This window comes from Canis lupus, chromosome 38 (genome assembly GCF_011100685.1).
Source record: "Canis lupus familiaris isolate Mischka breed German Shepherd chromosome 38, alternate assembly UU_Cfam_GSD_1.0, whole genome shotgun sequence".
In the NCBI taxonomy this organism is placed as follows: Eukaryota; Metazoa; Chordata; class Mammalia; order Carnivora; family Canidae; genus Canis; species Canis lupus.
This window is the reverse complement of record NC_049259.1, coordinates 18,341,548-18,365,435: the sequence shown is the minus strand read 5'-3', so window position 1 is coordinate 18,365,435 and position 23,888 is coordinate 18,341,548. Positions and strand designations below refer to the sequence as shown.

At 48.1% G+C, this 23,888-nt stretch overlaps 1 protein-coding gene and 1 long non-coding RNA gene across 2 annotated transcripts; one reads left to right on the top strand and one right to left on the bottom strand.

Annotated features, from left to right (window-relative positions):
* Positions 1-1,819: 1,819 nt before the first annotated feature.
* ALDH9A1 (aldehyde dehydrogenase 9 family member A1) lies at positions 1,820-22,031 on the bottom strand. Its single transcript, XM_038586217.1, has 11 exons — positions 21,796-22,031; positions 19,243-19,388; positions 15,921-16,050; positions 15,541-15,675; positions 14,092-14,288; positions 12,952-13,092; positions 10,825-11,013; positions 10,516-10,603; positions 9,115-9,256; positions 5,522-5,634; positions 1,820-2,531 (listed from the first exon to the last, which is right to left on the bottom strand). Exons 1-11 carry the CDS (start codon positions 21,974-21,976, stop codon positions 2,437-2,439), a joined length of 1,557 nt encoding a protein of 518 aa, XP_038442145.1. The 5' UTR covers positions 21,977-22,031; the 3' UTR covers positions 1,820-2,436.
* On the top strand, positions 16,046-17,556 carry LOC102152865. Its single transcript, XR_005385750.1, has 3 exons — positions 16,046-16,223; positions 16,334-16,474; positions 17,326-17,556. It is a non-coding gene; the product is annotated as an uncharacterized LOC102152865 (long non-coding RNA).
* Positions 22,032-23,888: the final 1,857 nt, after the last annotated feature.

The window sequence follows — 23,888 nt, the reverse complement described above, 5'->3', positions numbered from 1 at the left end:
GACTCTCTCCTGCAGCCTCTGGAGGAACCTGGTCCTTTTTTTTTAATAAACTTATTTTTTATTGGTGTTCAATTTGCCAACATATAGAATAACACCCAGTGCTCATCCCGTCAAGTGCCCCTCTCAGCACCCATCACCCAGTCAGCCCCACTCCCCTGCCCACCTCCCCTTCCACCACCCCTAGTTCGTTTCCCAGAGTTAGGACCTGGTCCTTCTGATGCCTGGATTTCAGTCCAGGGAAACCACCCCGGGCTCCAAGTCGGAGGTTTGGGGTCACTTGTCACAGCGGCCCTGGGAAACCAGTACAGGCCATCTAGGCCCTGGGAAACCAGTACAGGCCATCTAGGTTCCAGAATCGGGGAAGGCAGGCAGGAAGCACAGGAAGTGAAGCCCCACCCACCTGGCTCCCCCCATTGTTTCTTCCTCTCAACATCAGGGCCAGTATCCTGCTTCGGTTTCAGTTTCGGTTTCGCAGGAGCACTCACTGAGGACTGGGCAGTAGGAACACAGCGAGGATTCAAAGGCCGGTTCCCCCTCCCCTGCCCTCTTCTCTTTAGAGGAACTTCAGCTCCCACTGCGTGAGTCACAGGAGCGCTGCCCGCCCCCCAACCCCCTGGCCCCAGACCCACCATGGGATCACTCTTGGCCTTGCTCCCAACACCTACGTGCCCTCCGTGCAAATAAGCACCAAGAGGCTGGGGCGCCTGGGTGGCTCAGTCAAGCATCTGCCTTCAGCTCACATGGTGATCTCAGGGTCTGGGATGGAGCCTGAGCTGGGCTCCTCACCCAGCCAGGAGCCTGCTTCTCCCTCTCCCTCTGTGCAATCTCTCAAATAAATAAATAAAATCTTAAGAAAACAAAAAAAACAAACAATACCGAGAGGCTGATGCAGTTGCTCTCATCCTCCAAAATTACAGTATTGGCCCATCACAACACACCATGAGATGTGGGCCCGGGGAGGCCAACCATCCCTTACCCGACTACTAAATCAGCTATGTGCTGGTTCCTTCCATGTGCCAGCCTGACTGGGCTAAGGCATGACCAGACGGCTGATAAAACAGTATTTCTGAGTGTGCCTGTGAGGAGGTTTCAGCCATTGAGTTGGTGAACTGAGGAAGGCAGAGGTCTCTCCCCGGGGTGGGTGGCCATCGCCCAACCTGGGCAGGGCCCAACCAGAACAAAAAGAGGGAGAAAAGGGGAGTTCGATCTCTGCTGGAGCTGGGACATCCATCTTCTCCGGCCCTCAGACACCAGCACTCCTGGTTCTTAGGGCTTGGAACTCAGATTTAAAACCCTCAGCCCCCCTCGGGTTTCAGGCCTTCAGACTCGGACCGAATCACATCACCCTCCTTCCTGGGTCTCCACCTTGCAGATGGCACGCTGTGGGCCTCCTCGGCCTCCATGATCCGTGAGCCGACTGTTACAATAAACGTCCCCTTGTACGTGCCTACCTATTCCGTTACTCTACTCTGTGCTCCTGTGTCTCCGGCCAACCCTGACCAATGCAGCTCCCAGACATAAACGGTCTCCCTAAAAGGCAGAGAAAGGGGCAGGGTGAGGACCCCTGCGACGGGCTGAGAAGTCACCGTGCCTGGACAGCTCTGCAAGCACAGGCACTCCGTGTCGGGGGGGGGGGGGGGGGGGGGAAGGACATGGAGCCTAGAAGGTTCCACGGGCCTTAAACATTCGCTACAGCGCCCGAAGCCCATCCTTGTGTACTCAGTGCAAAGGACTGATCTGCTGTGCTACGTGTCTAACTTCAACCCTACCCTGTCAACATTCGGACCCCGGAGATGTGCTTAGCTTTAAAACATGAGGCTGCAAGATTAACAGGGTGATTTATTTCATTTCAGTGTGCCGTGGCAGCATACAGCTCGGTGGTGTATTTAAAAAGAGAGCAGGCTGTCGTTCAAGGGCTGGAGGCCGGTCTCCTCCACTGGCACAAGTGGAAACCAGGTGCTTACTCTGGTAGGGTAAGCCTCACACAGAGCGTGACCCTGTCATCTCGCTCCCGACTGTCAGCTTTCTCAATGAAATGACAAGGGGCCAGGGCTTAAACACGTCAATGAGCAGAAAAGCATCTCGGCTTCTTCCGCCAGGAACCGAACCACGAGCCAGTTCGCTGAAGCCGGCGGCTGAGCACTGCCAGTGGGTCAGATCTGTGGGACCAGCAAAACCCTGCCCCCCGCCCCCGTTCTCCAGAAGTGTGTTAAAGATTTCACAGAAAATTTGCTCTGGGGACAATCGCAGCTTTCCTGATTAGTATCTAAAAGGCACTTAAGCACATTCTCGGTTAGGGAGGGGACCGAGCCATGAAGAACACTGAGGCCACTCTCTTATCCCGAAAGACACAATTCTGGGTTTGGGACAGAAGGCAGCTGTACGGCCTCTATTGAGATCCAGTCCTCGCTCCACGCCCAGCCACGCCGCACATTTTCAAAAAACAGACTCCACTTCACCCATCTCCACGCACACGGTCTTCAGCTGGGAGTAATACTCGATTGCCACGCGGCCATTCTCTCTGCCGAACCCTGAAAGGAAGAGCAGGGTGAGGAAGAGCCACCACTACGGTGGTCTGAAGTCACGGTGACCTTCAAGGACACAGGCGGGGCCTACCCCAGTGGCAGGGAGCACACAGAACCGACAAGTTTGGGACAAAATCCTCAACTGCACATGTCAGCTGTGGAGCTAGGCACGGGGAAAAGTGACCCACTGGCCTTTGGGGATGAGGACGGGGAAATAGCCACGTCTCGTTTCTGCAACAGGAACCTTAACTTAGGTACCTGCTGTTCTGGGCTGAGATCTGAAGACGTTCAGGCTTTTCTATCAAGTGTGAAAGCAGCCTCTACAACCATCAGCGGACGCCTTTGAAAGCTAATGCTAACTCGGGGAGCCGGGGTGACTCAGTCGGTTGGTTGAGCGTCTGACTCTTGATTTCAGCTCAGGTCGTGATCTCAGGGTTGTGAGATCGAGCCCCACGTCAGGCTCCACGCTAGGCATGCAATCTGCTTAAGATTCTCCCTCTGCCCCTCACCTTCCCCCTCCAACTGCACTCTCTCAAGAAGGAAGGGAGGGAGGAAGGGAAGGAGGAAAGAATAGATAACCTCTATTGCTTTAAAGCTAAACCTACAGACTAACTTTGAGATTATGAAACTTAATAGAGATACAAAGATCTGATTGCACAGGGTCCAAATGGGGAAGGACACCTTAGTAACAGAATGTGGAAAATGCGGACAATCTGCTTGGGATTGTCTCTCTCCTGCTCCCTCTTCCCCTGCCCCTACTTGTACTCATACTCTCCCCCTCCCTCTCAAATAAATAAATAAATCTTAAAAAAAAAAAAGTTGGTGTTCACTTAAAACTTAACTCTAACTTAATAGATTTTTTAACCTTTTCTTTTTTTTTTTTTTGATTTTTTAACCTTTTCTTACACTAATCTGTGTTTAATATTTTAAGATATTTTTAATATTTTTAAATAATATTTTAATATTTTACTTAAAATTTTTTATTATGTATTTTATTTACATATTCATGAGAGAGACAGAGAGACACACAGACACAGGCAGCAGGCTCCAAGCAGGGAGCCCAACGTGGGACTTGATCCCAGGTCTCCAGGATCACGCCCTGGGCCAAAGGTGGTACCAAACCGCTGGGCCACCCTGGGCTGCCCACACTGAATCTGTTAAGAGTAGCTTGCTGTTTACACACTGCCAACTCACAAGGGCAGCTCAGGTTACTCAAAGTCTAAGCGATGCCTGGATAGAAGGTCACAGGTTCCAAGGATAGCATTCCGCACCTGCCTGGCTTTTCCTGTTAGCCTCAGGCTCAGGTAGGGTCTGCCTCCAAAGGGCGAGGCCTGGTCCCCACAAATAATGTCCTTAGACGACACTATTCGAAAGGTGGTTTATACACCGGCCCTGGCAAGGCCTCACTCTATCCCTTGTTCCCTTCCACAGGCTCTGAGCACACAGCTAGTGGGGCGGTTTGGGCCAGGTGCTGCTCCGCAGACCTGGCCACATGTTGGTCTTGCTCTCATCGCAGGTAGGCAAGCCTGAGTGCACAGATCCAAACATTTTGATCTGAGGATGGGAAAGCTGGCCCAGGAGGCCCCTTTGAGGCCTACGCTGCAGGCTCCAAACAAACTTTCCTCCACACCAGGAGTTACATATTTAATAAAGCAGCATCCTAGTTCCTGCTCTGCATTTTGTGCCTATGTGTCCAGCTCCTCTGGGCCCCAGGCAGGGACAAAGGTGATCAGGGGAGCAGGATCAGGGAAGGCCAGGGTAATAACAAAGCAAGTATTAAATAAAACTCTCAAATTAACACCCATCATCTCATCAGCTCTCCTTGGGGTTTGTAGGTCTGCCAACACTGTGATGGGCACCTTAGTAACAGAATGTGGAAACTCTTAGCATGGGGCCCCTATAGAGTTGGAACAATTTTCAGAGAAAGGTATAGGAGATTAGAGAATATTTATGGGCAACCATCTCCAAAGAGAGAACCTCGAAGTAAGGGCTCTATCCCAGCTGCCTCGAGGTTCCTCATACGCTGGACTTCCACCTGCACCAGGTTACAGTAATGTCTGCACAAATGACTGAGTCAATGTAAGCAACGGGCAGCAGCCTAAGGACAACATTCCTGGGTGGCATCCAGCATAACCAGAATGACCGTTGTTAAAAAAAAAAATGAGTAGGGACACATGGGTGGTCCAGTGGTTGAGCATCTGCCTTTGGCTTAGGTCATGATCCCAGGGTCCTGGGATCGAGTCCCATATTGGGGGAGTCCCCTGCATGGAGCCTGCTTCTCCTCCCTCTGCCTGTGACTCTGCCTCTTTCTGTGTGTTTCTGACGAATATATAAAGAAAATCTTTAAAAAAAAACAAAAACAATAAAACAGAGGACTATATGCTTTCTGAGATGCGAGAGCCACTTTACGTCTAAAGGCTCCACAGTGGACAACGACAAACATCCCTAGTATGGAATCTCTGGGGTGGCTTTATGCCTGTAGCAATCACGCAATGTGAGGGGAAAAAAGTAATTCTACCCACAAGGTAGACCTTTCTGAGATGTCTACCAGCAGTTCATAAGCCAGGCTTATACATGTCAGAACCTTCTGGACAGGGATCCCTGGGTGGCTCAGCAGTTTAGTGCCTGCCTTTGGCCCAGGGTGTGATCCTGGAGTCCAGGGATCAAGTTCCGCATCGGGCTCCCTGCATGGAGCCTGTTTCTCCCTCTGCCTGTGTCTCTGTCTCTCTCTGTCTCTCATGAATAAATAAATAAAATCTTCAAAAAAAAAAAAAAAGGAACCTTCTGGACAGCTTTTGGGGGAAAAGAAAAAAAAGAAGATGCTTGGTTTCCATTCCCTGAAACAGCTGCAGGGAGTCTGGGGAAGACCGGGCATCAGTCTACTCTCTCAGGTGATTCTGACACTCGGACAAGTTTGGGAACCTGGTCTCGAAGGTCTGAAGTGCGGCCAACAGCCCTAGAGACCAGGTTTGCTCTCACGCTCTCCAGCTCCTCACCTGACTTCTTATATCCACCGAAGGGCAACTCCACTGGGCTGACGTTGTAGTTGTTAATGAAGCACATTCCAGCCTGCAGCTTAGCCACCACTCTGTGAGCACGCTGGATGTCTCTATGGAGGGGGAAAAACAAGAAACAACAAAAAGGAAACCAACGTGCTGGTTATTCATAATTTCTTTTGCGACTACTTTAACAGGAAGTTAGGCTGCGGGTTCTAAAGGTCTCAAAATATTGCCTAATTCTTGTTTCTTTACAAGCTTTATAAAAGCTTGTGGCATCCAGGCAAAATAGATAAGGACTCGAGTTTTATGGTCTCATCTGAAAGCATCTACAAAATAAGTAGCAGCAAGGGGGGGCGGGTGTAAAACACTTCGGGCGACAAAGTTTCTGTGACAAACAGTGCCACAACCACTGGCCATCCACATGGCCACGGAGAATGACGGTAGAGCCCTTTCTACACCATATATAAAAATGAACTCAGATGGGTCACAGACCTACACAGTACAAACCATAAAACTCTTCAAAGGAAACAGGAATAAATCTTCCTGACCCTGGGTTAGAAGAAGCCTTCTCAGACAAGATACCAAAAGTGACAGACAAAAAGAACAGAATGAGACTGTGTCAAAATTGACAATTTTTGTACTACAAATGAGACTATCAAAAAAGTTAAAAAAAAAAAAAAAAGACAACTCCTAGAAATGCAAATCAAAACTACCCTGAGAGGCACCTGGGTGGCTCAGTCGGTGAAGCAACTGCCTTCACCTCACGTCAGGATCTCAGGGTCATGCTCTATAGGGAGAGTCTGCTTCTCCCTCCGTGCCCCCACTCTTCCACTCTGCTCATGCTCTAAGAAACAAATAAATGTGGTTGGTTGTTTTTTTTTTTTTTTTTAAACTACACTGAGGCACCACTTCACACACATCAGGATGGCTGAAACCACAAGGAGAGACAGTAACCACATGATCCGGCAATTCCACTTCTAGGTATCCACCCCAGGCAGAAATGAAACATATCCACACAAAGGCTCAGAGATAAGTGTTCACAGACGTGTTATTCATAATAACAAAAAAGCAGAAACAATCCAAATGTCCATCAACTGGTGAATGAACAAAATGTATGCATACAATGGAATATTATTCCACAGTAGGATGAACCACTGATACCTGGTGCGACACAAACTTTGAAAACGTTCTAAGTCAAAGAAGCCAATCAAAAAAAAAAAAAAAAGAAAGAAAGAAAATTTTTAATTAGATATATTTTATGCCTAAATTATATAGATCAGTGGGTTATAGAAACTACATTACAGGGGCACCTGGGTGGATCGGTTCCTGAAACGTCTGCCTTCAGCTCAGGTCATGATCCCAGGATCCTGAGCTCCCTGTTCAGGGGGAAGCCTGCTTCTCCCTCTCCCTTCCTCCCTACCCCACTGCTTTCTCAAACAAATAAAATCTTAAAAAAAAAAAAAAAAAAGGAATCTACATTACAGTCTAGTCTCTATCGTTTGCATTTTGTTAATGTAGTATTCAATATATTTGTGACACCAAGTTTGATAACCCATGCAAATGTGTATATCATAAACATGATGTGGATTAAAATCATCTTAATGGACTACAAAAAAAAAAGATATGTCATCAAATATACTGAGAAGCAGAAAATTCAACTGTGTTGACTCATGTCCATCAGTCCAAATACTCTGATAGTATTATTTGGTAGTCGACATTATTTGGGTAGTTGAAGTGATGTATAAATGGTTGAGTTAAATTGGTTTATGTTAGCAAAATAGATCCCTCATGAGAATTTTGATGTAATCTCTGTTACATATAACATAAAAATCTGTGGACATGAGGGGCACCTGGGTGGCTCAGTGGTTGAACATCAACCATCGACTCAGGTCGTGATCCTGGGGTCCTGCCTATGTCTCTCATGAGTAAATAAATAAAATCTTTAAAAAAAGAAGTGTGGACATGAGCATTAAATACAATGTACATGCTATTATATATATATGAGGCACTATAAAAATGTGTTTATTACAGTAATAATAGTTAAACCCCCCAAAAGCCAATCACAAAAAAAATCATATACTCTATGATTCCATTTTTACAAAATATCCAGGATAAGCAGATCTGTAGAGAAAGCAAGTAAGGCTAGTGGTTGCCAGGGCCTGGGGGAAGGGGAAAATGAGGACTAAGGGCTCCTGTTTGTGGGATGATGAAAATGTTCTAAAATTAGATTATATGGTGATGGTTGCACAACTCTGTAAATAAGTACACTAAAGGACACTGAACCATACGCTTTAAGTGGGTAGATTGTATGGTATGTGAATTATCCTAAAGCTATTAGAAAAGTAACAGCATTTAGGGTCAACCTTTGGGATTGCCTTTATCTGTACTGTGGGGTCAAAGCAAGAGCAAGAGTTAACCCGTTCAAATCCTCCCATCAAAACGGCAGCTCCTAGGAGAGGATTATGGTGACACACAGGTGAAACTACCCTGTGTGTCACCGTAACAGTGGATACCATCGTCCAAACCCATGTAACCTACAACACCAAGATAAACCTGATGTCACTGTGGTCTTTGGGCAATTACAATATGTCTAAGTAGGTTCATCAACTGCAACCAATGACCCCTGGGTGGGAGACGTGGATGATAAGGGGGCAGGATGGGGGGAAGGTGTACGGGAAATTTCTGTGCCTTGCCTCCCATTTGCAGTGAACCTAAAATTATGCTAAGAAATAAAATCTACTAAGAAACAAGCAAACAAAAAAGCAGCAGCTCCTTAACCTTTTCTTTCTTCAGGGCTCAAAGAGAAGCTATTTCATTCATCAGGCCCTCCAGTGGAGACCTGGGTCTTCTTTCCCAGGTGCCTCACCACAAAACTACAAAAAAAAAAAATTGAACCTTGTATATACCACCAAAGAAACTGCATAATTCCAAGTGTAAGCAGTCTAGAGAACTGCCTACTGCTGCCAAAGACTAATCAAAGTCTGTATATGCTCAAGCAATCTGCAATCACATTCAAGGAAATTTTGCTCCCAAATCATTTTTACTTTTAGTATATTGGTTAAAGTTTATGCACAAAGATATTAATCCCAATTTTAGTTACAAGAGTCACAACTGGAAACAATATTCTATACATATGCAACAATCAAAAAGAGGCCTACATATTTTACAATGCATTCCAATTAGGAACTATTCTAAAGCCGTGAAAAATCATGTTTTTGAAGAGCACCGCCCCGTGTTTATATGCTTATAGGTTCTAAATTCCTGGACATGTAGGTTTTCAAGAGACACTCAACCTGATTCTCTACTCAGATCAGAACCTTAAATATTTGTTCAATGAAGGAATGAAATAGGATAGAATTTTCATCAATATTGTTTAAAGCTCAATTTAAATTCAACGGCAGGGGACGCTGGCCGTTCAGCGCAAACAACGAGATGTGACTCTGGCACCTTCTAACTTCACCCGGAGCAAGCAGAAAATGCTGATGAAAATGTCAACTCCAGAGAGGAAAAGACAGCAATGGGCTCCCCGAGCAACTGGGCAGAGATCCCTGTATTCCTGCAAGGCTGCCTGAGTGTCCTTCCCCACATACCTGGTAAAGACGCCAGCTGCTAAGCCAAAACTGGTATCATTGGCTCTTTCCAGAACCTCAGCTTCAGTGTCAAATGGTAAAATGGACATAACTGGTCCAAAGATCTCTTCTTTCACACAGGTCATGTCGTCTCTGCAATTGGCTGCGAACAATGTAATAAAGCCAAACATCAGTGAAGGAACGATCATGCTTGGTGCGTGAATGTCTTCACAATAAGCGCTGAGATACAGAGCCGTAAGAACGGCTTGAGAACGCTACTCTACACGCCACTATCAATATTATGATGCACATTCCGTTCCTTCTTACACGTACCTTTGTTTTTCAATACATCTGGGTTAATACCATACACGCTATTGTTTAACCTGTATTTTTATTTAAAAATATATTTTAAGCTTTTCCTATTCACTTAATAACTATAAGCTAATCCATGGTATGGAGGCTGAGTTCACAGCTTTCAAATCTCAAGTGGATCTTTTTTTTTAGCAAAGGCTAAGGGTTAAAATGCATCAGATAATCAAGTGCTGAAAACGGACACCATTGTCAACCTTGGGCAAAAATCAGCTGACCTACCTTCCAACAACATAATTCAATGTGAACAGAATTTTTAAAAGCCTATTAAACTACTGATATTGGGACATCTGCATGGCTCAGTGGTTGAGCATCTGCCTTTGGTTTAGGTCATGATCTTGGAATCCCAGGATCGAGTCCCACATCGGGCTCCCCATAGGGACCCTGCTTCTCCCTCTGCCCGTGTCTCTGCCCCTCTCTCTCCTGAATAAATAAAATTTTAAACAAACTACTGATATTTTGGGGGGATCCTAAGATCTATTGTAAAACTGCAGAGGAAAGCATGAGAACAACATGACCTAGAGCAGTGGGCACCTCTAGGGTAGGGGCCGAGTGAAGGGATGGAGGACAATGGAAGGACCATACACTTGCCTGTCCCAACCAGGAGATGGTTAAGATGGAAAGGAGGTGCTAAAATCTACTACATCATTTAAAAAATACTGCCAGACTGTCTGACAGATTGGTTTTATTATACTGATGATGTACAGTTCAAAGAAAAACATATTCTTCAGCAACATTCCTGAGAAACAAAATGCATTCTTTTTTTTTTTAATCAACCATGCACTTCCTTTTTTCTTTTCTTTTCTTTTCTTTTTTTTTTTTTAGTTCCTTGTTTCCAGAACAACAGGTGCAGGCCCAGTAAGGCTCAGGTAAACACACATAGTTGTCCAAGAGGTAGTGCACACAGGGTGACAGAGAACTTCTCCTTAAATCTGAGCTGTGGGGACACAGTTGACCAACACTTGCTTTATGCCATATTCATGTTTTTTAAATATCCTTTTCAATGTGACATTTACTTCAAACTGTTTAAAAGTGAACAAGAGGAGGACATACTCAGTACACAAGGTCTCATGTAATAGCCATCCTTCAATTTGGGATCTTCAGGTACGTGTATGTCTCCACCACAGAGCACTTTAGCACCCTGCCCAAAAAAGAAAAAAGAATGCAAATTTTCTGTTAAATGCACAGCCTGATATGCATTCTTGACACGTGAGGCGTGTCCTGAACGGACGCCCAGTCACTCCCCGGCAGGTACAGAGCAGAACACAGGTGAGGACACAGTAAGCCCAGCAGGTATGGGTGCAGGAAACGTGCAGTAAGTCCCCTCTTCTTCACCCCATCCCATCGCCACTGGTTTCTCACCTGCTCCTTTGCCAGCTTAACAAACCCAAGGACTCGCTCCAGGTGTGGACGGTTGATGAGGGGGCCCATCCTGGTATCTTCCAGGAGGGGATCTCCGATTTTTATCTTTTGGGTCCGCTTCACCACTTCCCTTGTAAATTCATCAAGAATTTCCCTTTGCACGAATACTCTTGTGCCATTACAACAAACCTGAAGGACGGACACAGATGTGCATGTGTGTAAGGAAGGGGAAGAGGGAGGAATCCAACAGCCTTAATCTTAAAAGAGATAGTATAACCCCCTTAAAAGGTTAGTTCCAGCTCTAAAAACTATCCCCATCCTGAATGGGATCACATATGGAATTGTGGACATAACAGCACATCAGCCAAGAAACTGCCTGCCCTTCCAGATCAAAGTTAGAGCTTTTTGTTTGTTTACTTTCCTAAAGGCCACTCACAGATCCACGTGAGCCATGCGACCTCTCCTATTGCCTCCCACTGGAGGCTCAGTGGGGCCCTGTGTTTTAAGAGTAGGAGGGGATGGGACAGTAAAAATAGATTAACAATGAAGGGCTTGAGGGATGCATGAGTGGCTCCGTGGTTGAGCATCTGCCTTCAGCTCAGGTCATGATCCCAGGGTCCCGGGATCGAGTCCCACATCGGGCTCACCGCAGGGAGCCTGGTTCTCCCTCTGCCTGTGTCTCTGCCTCTCTCTCTGGGTCTCTCATGAATAAACAAAATCTTAAAAACAAAACAAAACTTGAGCCTAATAAGGGCTTGAGCCTAATAAAAACCTGAAATATTTCATAGAGAACGTCTGTCCCTAAAACCACAAATCAATCGTGACCAGTTAGATCCTTCCATAGAATGCGAGCACAAATACTGTTCCAATGCTATCAGAACCATGGATACAAAGCCCGCAAACAGAGCCAACTACTCATGCTCACAGAATAGTGAGATCTATCAAAAGTTCCCAGGAGCTGCGGTGAGCCGAATCTGCAATTATCAGAGCATCAAAATTAATGATAGTAAATGGACTGTAATCTGTAAATGAAGTAAGAACCCATGGTCTGTAATAACACAAATCGATGAGTGAAAAAAAGCAGCACGAGAGAAGGGAAGGTGCCTTCCTGTAGTGGAGAGTGAACTAATTAATACATGTAGAAGGAAGAACGGAATTGGGAAGTCACCATTTGGGGAGCACCGTAATAGGTTTCCAGCAAAAATCCTCAGAGGGTGTTAAGACTAGTGGCGGAGAGCAGGAGGGGCCGAGTCCTCTGGCATGTTCTCTCATGTGACATGTCTCACCCACGAAGGAGACCCACCCGCAGCACAGACAACCCCACCTCTGGGAAGGACACAACTTTACTTTTGTGGTGTTTTTTGCCCCAAATGCATAACCCAATTCTTATCAAAAGGAAACACCAGGGGTGCCTGGGTGCCTCACGATCCCGGGATCGAGCCCTGCATTGGGCTCCCTGCTCAGCAGGGAATCTGCCTCTCTTTCTCCCAAATAAATAAAATCTTAAAAAAAGAGGGAAACATCGACAGACCCCAAACGAGGGACATTCTACAAAATAAATAGCTTGTGTTCTTCAAAAATGTCAAGGTCCTGAAAGATACGAATAATTGAAAAGCTGACTGCTCCAGGCTGTGGAGATACAACAGCTAAAGCCAACGCACCTTCCGGGATTTGATCTTGGGCCAGAAAAAAAGAAACTGTGTGGGCTTTTGTTTTGTTTTTGCTGAAAGGACTAATGTCAAACAAATGACAACATGAGAAATAAGAGCTGCAGATTGAGTAACAGATCAGGTTATTGATCTCACTAAGCGCACGGTGCTTCATAAGAGAATGCACTTGTTTCTAGGAAATTCACGCAGGAATGTAGAAGTTATGGGTCTTACGTCTGCAACTTTCAAACAGTTCAGAAAAAGATAACATGCACAGGTATGTCCAGAAAGGTAAACAGAATGACAGAAGAAAGCTGATAAAATGTTAGTATTTGAGAATCGTGGCTCAAGGGTACACGGGAATTCTGTGCAATGCTTCTGTAAGTCCGAAATTATTTCAAAATGAAAAGCTTTAAAACATGCTACTAGGTGAAGGGGGGAGCTTCCTTCTAACCGTCTGCTGGGGCCAGGTGCCTACCTCGCCTTGCGTGAGGAAGTTGGCCATCATCGCCCCCTTCACCACATTCTCCAGGTCACAGTCGGAGAAGATTATCAGGGGAGACTTGCCTCCCAGTTCCAAGGTAACAGGTTTGATTCCTTTCGCGGCCATCTCCATGATCTTCCAGAACAAGAACAAACATATTCGGAAGTTTAACACGAATAAAACTGCAAGTTTCATCAAGTAGAACCTGGGCCTCCAGGCATCTCCAACTACGGGTGACCTGCAGCCTTGTTCCTGTCTGCAGCCTTGCCCTTCCGCTACTTATCCCTTTCCAGAACCCTGAAGAGAATCCACAGGACTGCACCTGACATTCTGAAGGGGAATTCATTTAAAAAATACTGTTAGGGATGCCTGGGTGTCTCAGTGGTTGAGCATCTGCCTTGGGCTCAGGGCGTGATCCCAGGGTCCTGGGATCGAGTCCCGCATCAAGCTCCCCTCGAGGAGCCTGCTTCTCCCTCTGCCTGTGTCTCTGCCCCTCTGTGTGTCTCTCATGAGTAAATAAATAAAATCTTAAAAAAAAAAAAAAAAAAGGAATAAAAATACTGTTAATTCACATGTCCTGGTCAGAAACTCTTCTATTATTATTATTACTGTGTTCAAGGCTGGCAATTAATACATCAGAAATAGACTGAGCAAACACCCTTCCGAGATGGCTGTGACAGGGGGGTTAAGACACCAAAGACCCAAGTGGCAGCGAGACCCCACGCTCTGAGACACAGGCAGGAGGTGATGACTTCCATCCCCTCGAGGCTACCTCCACTCCACTACCTTCCCCACTTCACACTTTTTTTCAGGGCGCCTGGGTGGGGCAGTCAGTTAAGCATCTGCCTTTAGCTCAGGTCATGATCCCAGCGTCCCCGGATCGAGCCCCAAGTTGGGCTCCCTGCTCAGCGTGGAGTCTGCTTCTCCCTCTGCCTCTGTCCCTGCTTGTGCACTCACTCTCTCTAATAAATAAAATCTTTAAAAGAAATAAAGGACACTCCAGATCTTTGCCCCGATGCCTCTGGCCCCCCTCCCGATAGAAGCTGGGTAAGATCAGATGATCAGCCTCAGACACGTACACTGGGGAGGCCCCACACTGCCGTCTGTGGGAAGCAATACTGGTTTCATCTCTACCTTCATGCCGGTGGGCACGCTTCCGGTGAAGGAGACTTTGGCCACGTCAGGGTGCTGACACAGGAGCTGGCCGGTGGCAGCCCCCCCTTGCACCACATTGAAGAGCCCGGGGGGCATGCCGGCCTCCGTGTAGATCTCGGCCAGCAGCAACACCGACGCGGGCGTGAAGGGGGAGGGCTTAAAGACCATGGCGTTACCTGCACAAACCCAGGACACAAGCACAGAAGATGTTTTAAGACCGGTGATCCTCTGAGCACAGGACAGGAGGACAAGCCAAGAACAGCCTCCAGTGTTTCCCCCCATCAATGCCCAGACCCGCACTGGCGCTCAGCAGCAGACACCTTGCTCTTCCCTCCTCGGCTTCTCCGCTTTCGCAGATCCAAGCCACACCTGCTCAGGCCCAACCGGAGATACCTTCCACTCGCGTTTCCAGGCCCTGCTACGCACGGGCTGCAGCAGTCGGCAATACCGCGCTCACTCCCAACTTACAGAAGTGGGAACTGGAGACCATAAAGCTTAACCGGATGAGAGTCTCCAAACTGGTGACTTAGCTCTACTCTGGTCACAGCTGCTGCGGTCTCACATGGGAGGGCACGTGCAAAAAAGCAGAAGGACACAAGGCAGCAACACGAGAAAAGCTGCATTTTGACACCATGTCCTAATCGTGATGCTTTTTTTAACCTTTGACTTTTTTTTCTCTAAGAATAAATCCTCTTTTCCCGATTCCTCTTTAAGTAATAGGAGGACACTTTTTACATCAGCCAGCCAAAGTTTCTCTGATGGAAGCCTTGTTTATCATTTGTCTTAAGACACAAATAAAGGAGGAAGTTTATCTTCTGCGTCTTATGTGCAGCTGAACTCCCTCTACAGAAATTCATTCCACAGTTCTCGTGCAGAAAGGGAGAGAACGGGCAGCCCGGGTGGCTCAGTAGTTTAGCGCCGCCTCCAGCCCAGGGAGTGATTCTGGAGACCCGGGATCGAGTCCCACGTTGGGCTCCCTGCATGGAGCCTGCTTCTCCCTCTGCCTGTGTCTCTGCCTCTCTCTCTCTCTGTGTCTCTCATGAATAAATAAATAAAATCTTTTTTTTTTTTTTAAAGTGGGGGGAGAACTTTTAGGTAGCACAAATCTGAATTAATTCAACAGTGAAAAAAGAAGACCTCCAAGACCAAAATTAACAGTCCTCCTTTCTGTAACAAAAATAAATTAGATAAATAAAGTGGGAATAATGCAGATGCAATCCATGTGTATGACCTACGCTGTAAGGTCTCTCGGGGGGTGGGGAGTAAGGGATGCAGGTCCTGTGAGGCTCTGGCACCCCAGCACAGGCCCCTTCTGACGTGGGGTGTGAGTGTGTGAATGAGTGTGTGTGTGCACGTGCACACCAACAGGTGACAGGTAGAGAACAGGGAGGGAATGGTCTCCCAAGTAGAAGATTCTTTCTTTCTTACCGCACGCTAAGGCCGGAGCAGATTTCCAGCAGGCAATCTGGAAGGGGTAGTTCCATGCACCTATTCCCACGCATACGCCCAGCGGTTCTCTCCTGGTGTAACCAAAGGACCCGCCAGGGAGCTGGATATATTCGCCTAAGAGGAAAACAGAGGCGTCATGGAGAACGCAGGACGGCTCTTCCCAAGCCCCTGCCAACTATGATAACCCACAGTTTCAGTTAGGAAAGACAAAGTAATTCTCAGGGTCATCCAGGCAGAGAGTGATAAACTCAGGATTTTAACCCAGGTGTGTGTTGGTGTCCGCATCTTCATCCTCCTCCACCAGGACCTGCTTGCCTACCTCCCCGTCAGCTCACACAGAAGGCCAGGCAAGGGCTCACCAGCCATGGATCCAGCCAAGCCTGCGAAGTATTCCAGGCATTGCCAGGAAGTGTCAATGTCCCAGCGGGCCTCGAAGATGGACTTGCCATTGTTGATGGTCTCCATGGTGGCGATTTCATCCTTCCGTTCCTTTGGGTAAAACAGAACACTAGGCTTAAGTCATGTTACCATATACCTCAATATATTCTATACTCAGACTATGTGTATAAATACATATGTACGTGCACATATGTGCTCACATGTATAAAGAGACAGTCATCATTATGGAAATGGTACGCAACAGCCAAACACACGACTGGCAGGTAAGAGGTTATGGACACACATGGCTTCAATTCACCCAAAGACACGCAGCATGTGAAAATCACAAGATAATTATGTTCTAATTGTCAGTACTTATCAATTCTCTTTTTAGATTCTGTCTCAGTTGTAGCTACACGACTCACAGATGCTGGAGTGCTGGAGACGGTGCAGGGATGATTGGGAAATGGGACTAAAGAGAAGAGTGCAACAATGCCTTTCTTTGTCCCAGAGATAAAAGAGCTGAATGAACAGAGTGAGTAAGAAATAGACGTTGGCTATGGATCTAGTGTAAAATAAACAAGAGGGTGACTATCTGGACACACACACAAGGTGCACTGAACCATCAACAAGATGCGGCGTTGTCTTCTTAAATCTGGTAAGCGGTGAGGCTGACCAGAAGTAAAAGGAAATGGCAACAAGCCCACATCCACAGTACACACCTCGGGAAGGAAGGGAGGGCGAATATAAAAATCACCAGGAAAGTCTGACAGTCAGATCTGAACACACTATATGTCTACCAAGGCCAGAGGTATCCATAGTGTTCACTGACTCCTTCCACTGTCCTAAGTCGAAATGTATAGATCCATTCTCTGCCTTCACAAAGCCGATTTCTCAAACAGGGAGTTAGTAAGTGCTCAATAAATGAGCCCAGACCCTGAGCTCTCAGACACAGGCAGCAGATGAGGACTTCTGTCTACTACACGGGGCCCAACACTAACTACTCCAAGGGCCCTCCTTCCCCCCCTCCCTTCAGACCTCTGCCCAATTATCTACGGCCTCCCGCCCAGTACAAGCTAGGTAAGATCTGCAGATGCTCTGGGTAGCCCACTCTGCCATTTGTGTGAAGACAGGTTTTCTTAGTCAGTCAGTTCTAATTAACACTGGAAATTATCCGAACCAAAACATACTGAGAAAAAAAATAGGCAAAAAAACGAACAGAGCACTAGTTGCTATGGGATAGCTTCAAGCCGCCCAGTGTGTAACCGGAGGCCCCGGGAAGAGACAGAAGCAGGGCAGAAATTCAGTTAGAACTTCCTGATACTTAAAGCACTAAAAAAAAAATCCTGTTGACCTAGACTTATAGGCTTATAATTCTTTCAAAAGACAGAGCAAAATGAAGACTTTTAGACACACAAGACCTGAAAGAGCACCACCGACAACCTGTTCTATAATAGATGCCAAAGAAATTTCTTCAAGAAGAAAAAACAGGATACCAGACAGGAATCTGGGCCTACACAAAAAGGGATGAGGAGCACCAGAAATGGTAAAAATTTGGGTAAATAGAACATATTTTTACCTTATTTTATTTACTTTTTATTTAAAGATTTATTTATTTGGGAGAGAGAGAGTGAGCAAGCGAGCACAAGTATGGTTGGGGGGAGGCAGAGGGAGAGGGAGAAGCAGACCCCCCACCGAGCAGGGAGCCCGACTCGGGGCTCGAGCCCAGGACCCGGGACCATGACCTGAGCTGAAGGCAGACTCTTAGCCAGCAGAGCCACCCAGGTGCCCCAGAATTAAAAATAACTTTTAACGATAGAGGAAAATACTTAGTTGGGAGGAAATTCTCCATGAACACTGTGACATCCTGTGCGGCCCAGGCTTTCTGAGCAGAGAACCCTGGCAAGCCAAATGAGAGGCTGAGGTCTTGGAAGGCAGACACAGTGTCTCCTAAAGACAGCTGCCCGGAGAGATGTGGAGATAGGAAGCCCTCTGCTTCACATTTCTGGAGACATCTGCGTACTTTCCAGGGTAATAAACCTGGTAACACCTTCCCCCTGAACCCTGGAGGAGATCTGCTAAGGGAGTCATCGCTCTTGCTCCAGGAGAGAGAGCAGCTCCTGTGTAAACTGAGTCCTATCACTTTAGGGTTCCCCTCCGGGGTGCAACCTCTGCCTACAACAGCATTACATGTGGCTCTCACTGAGAGAGACCCCTTGTGGGGACTGGAGCTCAAAAAACTCATGCTAAGGTACTGCTCTGGATATTCTGGTGTACATCCTTCTGAATCTTCTCATTTTCTGTAACGAAGATCTCTAGTCCTTTTGCTTTTTAAGACTGTAAAAAGTTCAGGGGTTCATGCAAGTCTTGATCTCAGGGATGGGAGTTCAAGCTCCACGTTGGGTATAGAGATTACTCAAAATAAATAAATGAAAAAAAATTTTTTAAGAATTATTTATTTATTTATTCATTCATTCACGAGACACACATGGAAAGGCAGAGACACAGGTAGAGGGAGAAGCAGGCTCCATGCAGGGAGTCCGATGTGGGACTCAATCCCCCAACCCAGGATCACGCCCTGAGCTGAAAGGCAGATGCCCAGCTGCCAAGCCATCCAGGTGTCCCATAAAAATTTTTTAAAAAAGACTTGTCCAGTTTAAAATTATTTATTTACTTAGAGAGAGAGAGAGAGAGAGCGAGCACATTTGGCGGGGGGGGGGGAGGGGGGGGGCAAGGGGATGGGCACAGTGAGAGGGGGAGAGAGACTCTCAAGCAGATGCCCTGCGGAGCCTGACACACTCAATCCCAAGACCCCGAGACCACAACCTGAGCCAAAATCAAGAGTCAGTTGCTTAACTGACCGAGCCACCCAGGAGGCCCTTAACTTTGTTTTGTAAGAAGGGAACATCTATAAATGTACAAAATCTTCCTAGGTAGTTGAGGTAGAAAATGTACATGAAAAAAGAACGGTAGACTTAAGAGTCATCAGAGCAAAAGTAAAGGACACAAATACACAAAGTTAAAAAGGAAAGGAGACAAGTTGCAAAGGATACGTAAGCACCAAGATGGAGAAAACCACCTGCCAAGGGAGATGTCACAGACAGCCAAGCTCCAGAAGGCCATTACTCACAGAAAGCATGTCCTATATACCCAGGTGATCACATGAAAATGTTTTTCAATTTTGTAAAAAAAAAAAAAAAAAAGGCATAACCTAACGGATCATTAAAGTCTAACTGTAAATCATCATGAGGAACCCTCAGAGCAACGCAAGGGGATATTTCTGAAAGAGGAAGTAACACATACCCTTATTATCCTGGCAGCCTCCAGAAGAATTCGACAACGCTCCATGCCAGATTTCTGACTCCATATTTTAAAGGCAGCCTTGGCATCCTGGACAGCCAAATTTACTTCCTTTTCCCCCGAGCAAGTGAAAGTAGCTATCACTCGGCCTGTAAGAAGAAACACAGGGTTATCTCCAACTGTTGCCTCATCTTTCAAGAAAGTACTGGGTATCTAAATTACCTTTTAGTGACCTCTATCTTGTTTTTAACTATGGTCTGATTTAATGATCGCTCCTATGCCAGCAGTTCTGACCTCTATTTCAAGGTGACTGAACCCTTTAAGAATCTAATAAAAGTTGCAGACTTCTCTCTAGGAAAACGTACTTCACCAGATCCCAGAATTACAGAGATTGTGTCCTTTGCCCTAAGCACAGTAGTAACCTCAGGTTAAGAAACTCTCTCTCCTCTATTTTATAAGTGGGTTTTGCAACTCTGCTTAACAGTGTTTGAGAATCTCAAAGGTCTTGCGAAATCCAAGTTGAAAGTACTCAGTCCCGTGGGTTATGAACTCGGGATTTTTTTTTAAAGATTTATTTATTTATTTATTTATTTATTCATGATAGACATAGAGAGAAAGAGAGAGAGAGAGGCAGAGACACAGGCAGAGGGAGAAGCAGGCTCCATGCACCGGGAGCCCGATGTGGGATTCGATCCCGGGACTCCAGGATCGCGCCCTGGGCCAAAGGCAGGCGCCAAACCGCTGAGCCACCCAGGGATCCCCGAACTCGGGATTTTAAATCACTGGTCCATGTTCTATAGAAGTCATATCATACTAGTGATACTTCATGAATATGGATAATAAACAGCAGTATCAGGAAAACATATCCCTAAAACACAAGAAAAATTTCTCAAGTATGAAAAAGCCCAGGTTCTCCTGTTCTTACTCCAACCTCTTTCCCTATCCTGGTGCAAAATATGAGCCCACATCCCAAGGGCTGTGATGGACTCTACCAACAAGAGTTCTGTAAGTACATCAAATCCACAGTTCCTTTTCCCTCCCACAAGAACTCCAGAGACTCTGTTTTTTTCCAGAAAGATTTCACAAGCCTGCAGTTTCTGCTGCAAATTCGAACAGCCAGTTGTTAAAGGCTAAGGATTGCACACACTGAAGGTAATTAAAATAAAGAACTTTTCCTTTTCTCCTATATGATTACAGGGATGGGGCGGAGAGGCTGTTTCCACCAGGAAATCTGCTGATCCCTGTAGCCCCTTCCTGCTCTGACAAGATTACTGCTGCTCTGTGATGTAGCATGACTGATCAATCCTAAATTCTGCAGTCCTTTGCAATCCAGTTTTGTCCCTCTGGCTACCCGCCTTTCTGGTTTACACAAAACATTTACATATTTCTCCCCACAAATATTCCATAAAGCTCAGCAAAGCAAACATAAACCCACACCCAAAACTTTTCCCTTTTAGCTGCGACATCTTTGGAATTCTCAGAGCAGATCCAGGGCCCAGCACTTGGCAGCGTGAAGCACGGGACAAAAAAAAAAAAAAAAAAAAAAAGAGCTGGCCTTTTTTTCCCCTTTCCGAATTCTGATTCGTGCACAGAAATCTTCCAAGGCTAGGAGGTGGCCACAAAGTTCACGGTCATTGGGGTCATCTGCGCACGCATCTCCGTTCTCCCCACTAGTGTTTTCACCTGCCCGTCCTTCTGTGGAGATCCTAGCCGTCGCCTGTGCACGTTGCTGAAAACATTACTGCTGTTCTAACTTTAAAAGTCAATAACAGGGATCCCTGGGTGGCGCAGCGGTTTGGTGCCTGCCTTTGGCCCAGGGCGCGATCCTGGAGACCCGGGATCGAATCCCACGTCGGGCTCCCGGTGCATGGAGCCTGCTTCTCCCTCTGCCTGTGTCTCTGCCTCTCTCTCTCTCTGTGACACTATCATAAATAAATAAAAAAAAATAATTATTATTAAAAAAAAAAGTCAATAAAAGGGCACAACCTCGGGCATCGTGGCTCTGTAGGCTCTGTTCAGGCCGTCGTCGCGTTACCCACGACTCCCCGCCGCCCCATGCAGCCCCCCAGCTTTACCGGTTTGCTAGACTCGGTTCCTGTCCCGGGCAGATGCAATCCTGTCTGCCCCGGGGCCTTGACTGCCCGCGCTCACAACCTGCCTCCGCACCGTCCTCACCTGTGCCGGCTGCCAGGTGCGCTCAATAGAGGCCCGGGGCCGTGCAAGACCTCGGGCCGGGCGCGGCGGGCAGCTCCGAGCGGCGCCCTGCCCAGGCCCGGCCGCCCCCCTGCCCAGGCCCGCGGCCGCCCCCCTGCCCAGGCCCGGCCGCCCCTGCACCGCCCAGGCCCGGCCGCCCCTGCACCGCCCAGGACCCCCGCCCCCCTGCCCAGGCCCGGCCGCCCCCCTGCCCGGCCCGCGGCCGCCCCCCTGCCCAGGCCCGGCCGCCCCTGCACCGCCCAGGCCCCCCGCCCCCCCTACCCCCGTCCCTCTGTCCCGCCGCCCCCTGCATCCCGGCCCCCGCCGCCCGCCGCCCAGGCCCCTCCTCGGGTCTCCGGTTACCCGTGGCCGGCTCGAACGCCTTCTCGGTGCCGGAAGAGTCCGCGGGATCCACGCGGGCCCCGCCGCGGTAGTTGAGCGGCTGCGAGACCACGAAAGTGCCGGTGCTCATGGCTGCGAGCGAAGCCGGCCGGAGGCTGCGCGGAAGCCGAGCGAGCGCCGCCAGGCCGGCTCCGAGAAGCATGGGGGCGGCGCGGCGCGGGGCCGGGGCGGGGGCCGGGGCCGGGGTCAGAGCGAGCGGCGGGGGCCCGGGGGCGGGGCCATGGGAGGGGCGGGGCCCGGGAGGGGCGGGGCCCGGGAGGGGCGGGGCCTGGGGCGGGGCCTCCGAGGGGAAGGGCGAGCGGCGGGGGCCTTCGGGGCGGGGCTTCGGGACTGAGCCGGGGAGGGGCGGGGCCGGCGGAGAGAGGCTAGCGGGGAGGGGCGGGGAGGGGCGGTGTGCGGCCTGGGGCAGGGGCGGGCTGTGGGGAGGTGCACCAGGGCCCCGTGCACTCCAGGGTCCCACACACCTATCAGGTCCCACACTCACACCCGGCCCCACACGCACACCAAGGTCCCATGTGCACGCCAGGGTCCCACGTGCACACCTGGGCCCCACACACCTATCAGGTCTCGCACTCACACCGGGCCCCAGATGCACACCAGGTCCCACGCGCACGCCAGGGTCCCATGCACACACCTGGGCCCCACACACCTATCAGGTCCCACACTCACACCGGGCCCCAGATGCACACCAGGTCCCACGCGCACGCCAGGGTCCCATGCACACACCTGGGCCCCACACACCTATCAGGTCCCACACTCACACCGGGCCCCAGATGCACACCGGGTCCCACGCGCACGCCAGGGTCCCATGCACACACCTGGGCCCCACACACCTATCAGGTCCCATGCGCACACCAGGGTCCCACGCGCATGCCAGGGTCCAGAATGTCCAGAGCCGACCGAAAATTATCACGCATGCAAACAACCAGGAGGAAATCCATCAAAAGACCCAGAAACCACACAGATGATAGAATTAACAGACAAGGATGTTAAGAGTTATCATAAAAGTACTCAATATGCTTCAGAAGGTAGAGGGAAAAAATGAACATGATGAGAAGGAAAAGATAAATAAAAGACTCATTTCAAACTTCTGGAGATGAAAAATGTACTATCTGGGGGGTCTGGGGGGGCTCAGTCTGTTAGGTGTCTGTCTTCAGCTCAGGTCATGATCTCAAGGTCCTGGGACTGAGCTCAGCAGGGAGTCTGCTCCCTCTTCATCTGCCCCTTCTCCCCCTCATTCTCTCTCTCTCTCACTCAAATAACATCTTTTTAAAAAGAAAAAAACGTAATATCTGAAATTTTAAAATATACTAAATGAGATTAACAGATGCTGCAGAAGACTAGTGGATTTGAAGACATAGCAGTAGAAACTCTCGAAGATGAAACACAAAGAGAAAAAAAAGGCTGGAAATCACAATAAACAGGACATTTCTGGGCTGTGGGGCACTATCCAGTGACCTGACACATAGGCACCTGGAATCTCCAAAGTAGGGCCATTGGGAGGTGGAAAGAAAAACAGTTGAAGAAATAATGGTCAACATTTTTCCAAACTTCACGAGAAATCTAAATTTAGCAATCCAAGAATTTCGATGAATTTCAAATAGAAGAAACATTAACTATCCTATTCGAAATATCAGAAATCTGTGATGAACAGAACTCCCCAAGCAGGTGCTAAGAAATAGATCTTCTTTTTTTTTAAATTTTTTTATTTATTTATGATAGTCACACACAGAGAGAGAGAGGCAGAGACATAGGCAGAGGGAGAAGCAGGCTCCATGCACCAGGAGCCCGACGTGGGACTCGATCCCGGGTCTCCAGGATCGCGCCCTGGGCCAAAGGCAGGCACCAAACCGCTGCGCCACCCAGGGATCCCAGGAGTAGATCTTCTTAAAGGAATATTCGGCTTTCGCAGCCTGAGGTCCGCAAGCTTGGGAGCACAAGATGTGTTTTATTTTAACAATGACTTTCTTCGACCAGGCTCCCTATGGTCACTTCAGGAATGTTCTCGCTTCAAAAACTTACAAAGCATTTACTCTGTTTGCTGCTGCCCAGTC

What these genes read in the sequence shown, in the direction of transcription:
- ALDH9A1 (XM_038586217.1), bottom strand. Translation starts at nt 21,976, where the DNA reads ATGCTTCTCGGAGCCGGCCTGGCGGCGCTCGCTCGGCTTCCGCGCAGC. An exon ending in CTTGGCTGGATCCATGGCTG is followed by an intron (nt 15,676 to 15,920) that starts GTGAGCCCTTGC and finishes TTTTCCTCTTAG; the next exon opens with GCGAATATATCCAGCTCCCT. An exon ending in ACTTCCTCACGCAAGGCGAG is followed by an intron (nt 11,014 to 12,951) that starts GTAGGCACCTGG and finishes TCCGTCCTTCAG; the next exon opens with GTTTGTTGTAATGGCACAAG.